The 10,512-nt window shown below is 38.0% G+C and overlaps 1 protein-coding gene across 2 annotated transcripts; it reads right to left on the bottom strand.

Annotated features, from left to right (window-relative positions):
- Positions 1 to 360: 360 nt before the first annotated feature.
- Positions 361 to 8,755, bottom strand: LOC114468533 (5-hydroxytryptamine receptor 3A). 2 transcript variants are annotated; one of them, XM_028455497.1, is made up of 9 exons: positions 8,620 to 8,755; positions 7,545 to 7,741; positions 6,815 to 6,859; positions 5,751 to 5,860; positions 4,996 to 5,168; positions 4,511 to 4,671; positions 4,168 to 4,378; positions 1,274 to 1,438; positions 361 to 793 (listed from the first exon to the last, which is right to left on the bottom strand). In XM_028455497.1, exons 1-9 carry the CDS (start codon positions 8,660 to 8,662, stop codon positions 507 to 509), a joined length of 1,392 nt encoding a protein of 463 aa, XP_028311298.1. In that variant the 5' UTR covers positions 8,663 to 8,755; the 3' UTR covers positions 361 to 506. The 2 variants fall into 2 exon arrangements, with proteins under 2 accessions (XP_028311298.1, XP_028311299.1); XM_028455498.1 differs by having other exon boundaries at positions 636 to 809.
- Positions 8,756 to 10,512: the final 1,757 nt, after the last annotated feature.

Below are 10,512 nucleotides of genomic sequence, written 5' to 3'. Positions count from 1 at the left end.
ATTCAAATATTTACCAGGAAGTTTTGAAGTGGCTGTCTGTCACATGACATGTGGGTGTCACATGACATGCTCACCTGTCGTCAAACCGGTTTGCAAATCAAACAAGATAAAATATTTAAAAACTATATCAAACCAATATCCGTATGATAATGTATATGATTTATTGAATGTTTTTGTTATATACGTTTTGTTATAATTTAGAAACTAAAAATCAGTGTTTCTTTCATATCAAGGTTTATTATTATTATTATTATTATTATTATTATTATTATTATTTTATTTATTTATTTTTTTATATTATATAATAACGTGCGTGTGCGTGTGTGTGTGTGTGCGTAAAATAATTCATAGTTGACAAAGTTTCCACACGTTCATGTTTCTTTAATCCAAATTAAAATCAGGTAAAGACACATTTTGGTCATTAAACAAACTTAAAGTTGAGCTTTTAAATGAAAAAAAACATGCAAAGTAAAATAAATCATCAATCTGCGTGTGTGCGTGTGCTATCAGTCCAACAAGTTCCTCATCCAGATCATGTACATGTAGATCAGGAACACCGTCACGGTGACAAAGTAGAAGAAGAAGAAGAGGTGGTCGAGCACCTCGGCTAAATGCTTGTATGTCTTCTTCTTCTTCTTCGTGGTGGTGGTCTTCTTCTTCTTCCCCGAGGTCCTCCGAAACCCCCTCACCTCCTCCAGGATCTTCTTCAGAACGTCGTGATCCGACAACGCCTCCAAGGGCAGGAAAACCTTCCCCGGGTTCTCCTGGACCTTCTCATCCAACTCCATCGACCCTGAGAGGAAAAACAGCTTAAGATATTTTAAGACAAGATTACATTAGTAACATGGTTAGGTTAGGTTAGGTTAAGTTAAAATAGGTGAATCTGTATGAAGTTCAGATGACAAGAGTTAAGATATTAATTTTAAAAATAAAGTTCCATAATACTAGAATTTATTTAAGATAAAATTGAAAAAGTAAATGATAAGATACGATAACTTTAGTTTAGATACTGTGACACTACTTAAGTTAACATAAGTTCAGTATTGATAAGATGAAATAAGTCAAGATAATGAAATGAAATAAAGTTAAGTCTGGTTAATTCAATATAAAAGTTATGATAACATAATTTGAGTTAAGTCAGGTTAAGCTAAAACAAGATAATGAAAGATGAGCTAAATTAGAATAAAATTAGTTATGGTCAAATAAAATGTATGATAAGTTAAGATCAGGGATGTTTATTGTGATGTATTGCATTCGTTACGTCTTCTTTTACCTGATTTGAAATATTCCACCTCCAGGGGATGGTCCTCCTCCTCTTCCTCCTCCTTTTGATTTTTGATTGCACCACAATAATTGTCCAGATCCACTAAGAAGGTGACCAGCATGGACTCTAGCACGCTGATTCCCACCAGGGCGAAGATCCCGATACAGTAGGATGCTGAAAGCACGAGGACACAATGTCACTCAGTGACATTCTACGCTCATACGTCTATGTCCATTAGTTGTGATGATGTTGACACATTTATGACAAACTTCAATAGCCACTGTTTGACTGTTTTGGACACAGTGGCACCAGCTAAAAATACTCCAGTTTCTCATAAGAAACCTTGTCCGTGGATGAATTAAGCTATTTTTAGCTTTAGGAGAAGCTGTCAGAAAGTGGAACGGTTGTGGAAAACCACTAAACTAGAGGTGCATAGACTCCGTCTTAAAGAAAAGATAATGGAGCTAAATGAAATAAAGATGAAACCCTCATCGAGCGATGTAGACATTGTTCCTACTTCACTGCTCTTAAATGTTCTTGACGTTATCGGTCCTTGGGTGGTAAAATTGAGAAACCTTTTACTTTTATCTGGCTTGGTCCCCAGCTTCTTTAAACATGCGATAGTGAATCTTATTCTTAAAAAAAAAACAATATTGATCTGGGGGAGCCTCTAAACTACCGGCCCATATCTAAGCTTCCCTTCATGTCAAAAATCAAGTAGAAAGTGGTTGCTAAGCAGCTAACCTAATACTGTCGATTCACTTAAATCTGAGATGGGTTTTCTGGGGCGGTTCTCCAGTGGTTTACTTATATAAATGAAAGAACTTCTAGTGTTGCTATTAATGATGTAATGTCCAATATGTCCAACCTGTCATGTGGAGTAGCCCAGGGCTCTGTTCTGGGGCCTGTTTTGTTTTTACTGTATCAGATGCCTCTTGGCCGGTTCATCCGTGGTTTTAAAAATGTGTCTTATCATTTTTATGCTAGTTGTACTGCTCCTTTAATGACTCAGAGTTTCACTTTTTATCTGAGTTCTTAGATTGTATATCCTGTATGTGACATCTTTTATCAAAATCAGATCTGGAACTGGTCATACACACATTTATATTGTCATGCATTGATTATTGTAATTCTGTTTTCACTTGTTTTAATAAGTCGACCCTAAACAGACTCCAGATCGTACAGACGCTGCTGCCAGACTTTTAACTGGTGCTTCTAGAACGTCCCACATCACCACCATTTTTTCTACTCTGCACTGTCTTCCAGTTAAGTTTTGAATAGATTTTAAAATCTTAGTTCTGACTTTCTGAGCATTACATGGTCAGGCTCCTCAATATATCTCGGACTTGTTGTACCCCTACACTTTGGGACGCAGTCTTCTGTGTTCAGGTCAGGGTCTCCTAAAGACCCCAAAAACTAAATGTAAAACCAGAGGAGACCTGGCGTTCCAGGCTGTAGCTCCCAGACTCTGGATTAACCTGCACCAGTCTCTCAGGGAGCTCAACTGTGTGGTCACTTTTAAAAAACTGCTGAAGACTACACTTTACAGTAAAGCTTTTAGTTACTGGATTTAAAATTTTTATTATCCTTTTATGTTGCTGCTCCTATGATTTATATGCACCCATGTTTTATTATTCTATTATGATGTTGCACTTGTATTAATTTCTCCAGCTCTGTATAGCACTTTGTGATTTTATCTGCAAAAAGCGTTTTATAAAAAAATAACTTACTTACTTCCATTACATCAAAGAGTTTTCACTAAATTTGTCTATAAAATACAGTTGAACCTTCATCGATTCATCTGCCAGCAAATTCCCTTCAAAGGGATCCTCTATTGTTTTTACAAATTTGGCCTAAACTTTTAAAAATGTACTTAGTAGATTATGTTGTATTAGTAGAGTATAGTATATATATTATATGTTATATTATTAGAGTATATTAGTAGATCTATGCCTAACAAAACACATTATGCACCAAATTTATTTAATTGCCTTTTAAAAATGGGACTACTTTACACTTCTAGAGCCTGTGTTCCTCCATCTTGAAATCACGTGATTGATGATGTCACACGGCCCCACTGCCTGTAAACATCCCATTGTTTTCTCTTCGAGTGAAGCATTCAGCCTGATTTTTTAGATAATTTAGCAGCTTTTTAGATCATTTAGTAGCTTTTTAAGTCAAAATAACAACTTGTGCTGCTTTTGTTTGCTCGCTCTAAAAAATACAGGAAATGTGAAAGATGTCAATGTAAACCTCTTTTGTTTACAGAAAAAGGATGACTGCAGGGGGCGACAGTTCCAACTCTGCAGTTTCGTAGTAGACAATAAAGCAGAGAAGAAGAGCTCTCCTAAGGGACCTTTACTCTCCCTTAAACAGTGTGCTGACACGCTCTGGTGGCTGCAGTTAGCAAACAAATCACGGACTGTCGAAGACACACAAACCCTGAGGATAGAAGTCCTTTTAGGTGGGAACCCTTCAAAGTAAAATGGTCCCATTTTCAAAAGGCAATTAAATGAACATGGTGCATAATAATGTGTTTTGTTACAGTAGATCTTCTAATAAGGACATTTCAATGATTTTAGGCCACATTGAAAAAATGGTGGAGGATCCATTTAGGTCATTTTTTTTAGTATTTGTAATACTTTGTAAAGTAACAGCTGCTTTCATTATTTAACTGCTTTGTCTTAACTTCTGATTGGCTCATTTAAAATATGTTCCCGCCACATGATTGGACAAACATGGTTACCTTTGAAGTTATTTAGTAAAATAATTTTCTTTACTGGCAATTTTAAATTTTCATGCATTTCAATCACAGTTTTAGGAAACAGCTGTAGGTCGGTCAGTCAATACGTGTAGTAGATCAGTAGGTCAGCAGGTAGGTAGTAATAACATAGGACGTTCACCAATGTGGGGCAGGTTGTCTTCGGTGGACGGCAGCAGATCCTTGAGGATCAGCAGGAGGACGGAGATGGACAGTAGGATGGTGATCTTAAAGCTCATCTTCTCTCCTCGAGCTTCGCTGATGAAGAACGACGTCAGGTCCAGGATCAGGAGGTAGAAGAGCGGAATGATGAAGTTTATCACGTAGAGCAGAGGCTTCCTCTCAAAGCAAACCTGAAGATGGGGGAGAGCAGCGGTCACCAGTTAGCACCATCTCCACTTGTGAAACATCAGCAGCATTTTTTAGAGTTTCACGCTGAGCAAACGAGCCACTACTCAATGGTAAGCTCTCAGACGTTCTCCTACCTCGTAGGTGAGCTTGCACTTATCCGTGTGGTTTGGAGAAATGAGGCAGTATTTGGTTTGGATGTCGATGAGGCTCCATTCCCCACGAGTGATCACGATACGATCAGAGAGGGTTGACAATTTGGTGTCATTAAACAAGGTGCCCAGCAGCAGTGTGTTAGCTACACACACACACACATCAAGAGAACATCAGGAGAACATCAAAAAAGACAGTCAGAACAATAACAGAATATTAAGATAACATCAGGAGAGCATCATGAGAACATGAGAATGTTTGAAGAGCACAAGGAGAACATAAGAAGAATGTCAGGAGATTATCTAGAGACTATTGTAAGGACAATATCAGAGAAACGTAATAGAGGAGATTAGTAACAGAATGCCAAGAGAAACATGGGAAAACATTTATGTGAAGGAGAAAATCAGTCGAACATCAGGAGAGCATCAGAGGAACGTCAGGAGAATATGAGGAGAACATGATGTCCTACAATTGGCGCTATGTGAGAGGAAGGTGATCTTGCAGTTCTGCCGGTCGAAGGGGAACATCAGGAGATTGAGCTGACAGGTGTAGGTGAGTTTCTGACGAAGTTCTGTCCTGATGGTTCCATTGGGATAAACGTTGACGAACTGTCCAACGTGAACGCTGCTGGTGTCCGTTGTACTGACAATGAAACCATTAGAACACAGAAAATAAAACAATTCCATAATAATAATAAAACAGACAGTTCATAATGGTTAATACAGATTTGTACTGGTTCATAACACTATTTCAAGTTTTTTTTCATGGTATTCCTCAGTTAATATGACAAAAATTACTATACTGGTTTGTACTAATTGATACTGGTTTATAATAATTGATACTGTTTATATTAGTTCATACTGGCTTATATTGGTTCATATTGGTTCTACTGGTTTATACTGGTTATACTAGTTGATACTGGTTCACACTGGCCATACTGGTTATGCTGGTTATACCGGGTCATACTGGCTTATACTAGTTGATACTGGTTGTACTGGTTTAAACCGGCGTATAGTGGTTCATAGTTCCTAATGAAGGACGGTTGACGACAGAGTCAGAAAGTTGTGTCTGTGTTGGTGTTTTCAGACTTCATTGCTTCAGATGAGGCTGATTAACAGCACCAGCACCGCTCTACACTCAGATCAACGTGTGTGTGTGTGTGTGTGTGTGTGTGTGTGTGTGTGTGTGTGTGTGTGTGTGTGTGTGTGTGAGTTGACGACTCACTCCTCCTGGATGCCGATGTCTGGAAGCCAAAGGTTCGACCTGAGAACGGAGATCATGCTAATCCCACAGAAGTCTGCAGGGTTCCACGCCAGGAACTCATTCTCCCACGACTGTTCAAACCATTAGAAACCATTAGAAACCATTAGACACCAACAAACACCATCAGGCAAGGCAAGGCAAATGTATTTGTATAGCGCATTTTATACACAAGGCAACTCAATGTGCTTTACATGATCAAAAAGTGCAACAGAAAACATTCAACAGCTTAAAAATCAATACGAACATTTAAAATCATCAGTAAAATCATTTGACAGTTTGTTCCACTTCTTTGCAGCATAACAACTAAAAGCAGCATCACCATGTTTACTGTGAGCTCTGGGCTCCACTATCTGACCTGTGTCCATAGATCTCAGAGACCTGCTGGGTTCATACCTGACTAACATCTCACTGATGTATTCTGGACCAAACCCATTCACACATTTATAACCAGCAGCAGAACTTTACAGTCTCCTCTGAGGCTGACTGGGAGCCAGTGTAAAGACTTTAAAACTGGACTAATGTGTTCTGACCTCTTTGTTCTGGTTCAGACCTGAGCTGCAGCGTTCTGAACCAGCTGTAGATGTTTGATGAAGACCATTACAATAGTCCAGTCTGCTGGAGATAAAAGCATGGACCAGTTTCTCCTGATCTTTCTGAGTCATTAAACCTTTCACTCTGGAGATGTTCTTTAGGTGGTAGAAGATGTTTTTGTGATAGATTTGATCTGATGCTGAATGTCAGATCTGAGTCAATCAGAACACCAAGGTTTTTGACTTGGTCTTTATCTTCTAAAGATCCAGACTCAGATACTTGCTGACAGCAGTCCTCTTTTCCTTGTTACCAAAGACAATCACCTCCATCTTGTCATGGTTTAGTTAAAGGAAGTTTTCACTCATCCATCAGTTTACTTTTTCTAAGCAGTCACACAACACCTCAATGGGACCATAGTCATCTGGGTTCAGTGATAGATATAGTTGTGTGTCATCTGCGTAGCATTAGACATCATTAGACACCATTACACTTACTATGCTGAGCCAAATGTGGTTGGTCACCGTTTGAAGCTTTTCATCCTGCAAACAGTCAACAGCAGACAGAATTAAGTCGAATCTAACTTCAACCTGAGTCACAGATTTACTCTGAGATTAAAGATAAATTTGGCTTCATCTCCCCAACCATCGCAGTAAAAACACCTCAGGAAGGAAGGTTTAGTCATTCATGAGTTAAGTTAATATGAAACTAGGTAACAAGATCAGATCAGATAAGATCAAATGACATATGATGAGAAATAAGATATGGGAAGAAAAGACACGTTAAGATTGGATAAGTAAAGACAAGATAAGAAAGATAAGATAGGATAAGTTAAGATGGGACAAGGGAAGACAAGATAAGTTAAAATAAAATAAGTTAAGATAAAATAAGTTATGATGATGGATAAGATAGGATAGGATAAATTGAACAAGATAAGGAGGAGGCCCTGCTATGTTATGACTACCTCTATCAGCTACATACATAACACTGAATAAACAATAAAGATACATTTTCTGTTCCACCTTGGACTCACTGAAAACAGATTGACTGATTGAGAACCTGTAAACCTCTCCTCATGTGTTCATTTATGTGGGAATGTAACCAAACTTTCTCTGAGGTTCTCTATGGTCGTCTGAGCTTCTCCAAGGATCTCTGTGGTCCTTTTCTGAGGCTCTCTGTGGTTTTACAAGGTTCTCTCATCTTCTCTAAGGTTCTCTGAGGACTCACCACCTCCAGGATTCCAAATATCAACATGTCGAGCCACACAATCGTAGACGTGGTCCAGTTCTTTACAGGCCGGATCGCCTGCAGGGTGACGTTAGTGTTTATCAGCCCTAAATGATTCAGCAGGCTCATGTAGGTGCAGTCTGAGCTACTGGGAGTACTGGGAGTACTGGGAACTCCAGTCGTGTGGGACATCAGACCTTTGAAAACAGAGAAAAGCAGTTTAGATTTAGAGGCAGACTTCAACAGAGGTAAAGTTACTGAACGTTAGCATGAAATCAGCTTTATTAGACAGGAAATATTGCTACAGTCACCAAAATAAAAGACCCCCCCTAACACACACACACACACACCACTGACTCATCCTCTGTTCATCTGAATGTATTATTATTATTGTATTTTTGATCATTCCTGGACCGTTACGCACTGATCACTGATAACTGCTCTCCTAGGGGTGTTATGGGATGTAGGGATGGATTGATCAGGAGATTTGGGGGAAAAACCAAAAAACAAAAGGAAGTTCTCTTTTTTTCAAAGCTTCTTCTGCATTACACTTTGTTGTATTGTTACTTGTGAAACTGCTTCCAATAAAAAGAGTTATTAAAAATACACAAAATGACAACAGAAATGTACAAAACTACACCAAAAAAGATACAGAAATACACAAAATGACTCCAGAATCACACGACAATGGCAACAAAATACTATAATTATACAAAATGCACAAAAACACAACAGAAAGATGCAAAAATACACATAATGACCACAAAAAACATACATTACAGAAAAATACGGGTAAAAACAACAGCAAAGACATTTGTCATGCGCATGTCCCATAGAATTTAACCAGGGAAATTACACATGCTATTTTACTTACATACTTCCGACAGGCACTGTATTATATAATTTAAGACTTTTGAAATAAGTATTTAAGACATTGTAATGACAATAAAGGCCTTATTTTTGGATTCATTAATGTAATGCCTTTTAAGACTTTTTAAGATATTTTTAAAATTACAATTATAATTGACCCCAACCCGGGTGTGTGTGTGTGTGTGTGTGTGTGTGTATCACTCACAGGCCACAGACAGCAGTAGTCCAGTCATCCTCACAGCCTCCATGATGGTCCAGTGATGCTCAGCAGCAGCAGCGACGCTTTTTAAACACAAAGCAGCGTCCGTGACAGCCTTTGATCAACCACCTCCTGCCTTTTGTTTGAAGGAACAACTGCAGCTCAACCCAAAGTCAACAGTAGGTATTAATTTGTCCATCAGACACACACACGAACACACACACACACACACACACACACAAATAATATGTAATATCCAACAAATCCCCTAAGGACCAAACATTAGGTACAATCCTAATGTCTATGGTACTTTTGTTATCTCTAGGTTAATGCATTTTTATGTTTTATGGATCATTATCACTACATTACTATGAATATTCATTTATTTACTAATCATTGTTTCATCATTATTTCATTCAGTTAAATTCTGTTTTATTTTTTGGTTTTCTGTTATTTTATTTTGTATTATTATTTTGTTATTGTTGTTATTTCTTATAACTGTTACTTAATAATCCATCCATCCATTTTCAGACCCGTGCACAGGCTGACAACAATTCACACTCACTCCTGCAGGCAATTTAGAGACCACTTCATTAGTATTATTACTATTATACATGTTTTTCTTTTTCTTCTATGACATATGGTTATGATTTGATTGTTACTATACAGTCATGTACTTCTATATTACCGCTGGGTTATAGCTAATGTTATATTCATAATAGTTTTTCACATAATTCTACTCATATTTACACTACTTTGTTGTATGTTATATTTATTTTTTATATAATTAACCATTTACACTGTTATCATGTATGTCATATGTGTGTTTTATTGGCATTATTCAGAGCTCTAATGTCTAGTTCATGTGTGTACATACAGTATGCAGATATCATTGTACACACAGAGAAAGAGAGTAGACTATGGACTCTACGTGATCGCTCCTGAGGCTGATAGTTCATGATAAGAAGAACGGAGGGAGTGAGTGGTGGATCTAAATGTAAAGGGACTGATATGCAGACGTGGAACAGTGAGGATGAGACTTCATGTGGGGATTGAAACTCATCAGCTGAAACAAATCAGTTATTAAAACTCCAGGCTTGTCTTAATGACATCACATCCTGGATGAGCCGTAACTTTCTCCTTCTTAACCAGGATAAAACCGAAGTGATTTTATTTGGTCCAAAACACCTCAGAGATAAATTATCAGAGCAAATAGTGTCTCTGGATGGCATTACTCTGTCACCTAGCAACCACAGTAAAAAAGTGATACTGACTTATCTTTTAATTCTCATATTAAACAAATCACAAGGACAGCCTTCTTCCACCTCTGTAATATCTCTAAAATCAGGAATATCTTGGCCCAGAGTGATGCTGAAAAACTAATCCATGCATTTGTTACATCTAGAATAGATTATTGTAACTCTCTACTGTCAGGATGTTCTAGTAACTCACTAAAAAGTCTCCAGTTAATTCAGAACGCTGCAGCTAGAATACTAACAGGTACTAACAGGAGAGAGCATATTTCTACAGTATTGGGTTTTCTTCATTGGCTTCCTGTAAAATCTAGAATAGAGTTTAAAATCATCATGTTAGCATACAAAGCTCTACATGATCAAGCTCCTGTGTATCTTAAAGACCTGTTAGTGCCCCATTGTCCAGGCAGAAGACTCCGCTCTCAGTCTGCTGGTCTTCTAAAAGTTCCTAAAGTGTCTAGAAGTAGAACAGGAGGCAGAGTGTTCAACTACCAGGCTCCTCCCCTTTGGAACCAGCTCCCAGTCTTAGTAAGGAAAGCTGTTACTCTCTCCACCTTTAAAAATAAACTCATAACCTACTTATATACTGAAGCGTATACCGTATAATAGTGTTAACTCAACCGCTAGAGCAGACATGGGCTCGTCC

This window comes from Gouania willdenowi, chromosome 8 (assembly GCF_900634775.1).
Source record: "Gouania willdenowi chromosome 8, fGouWil2.1, whole genome shotgun sequence".
Classification (NCBI taxonomy): Eukaryota; Metazoa; Chordata; class Actinopteri; order Blenniiformes; family Gobiesocidae; genus Gouania; species Gouania willdenowi.
Note: the sequence above shows the minus strand (reverse complement) of the source record. Positions and strands in the feature narration are given on the sequence as shown.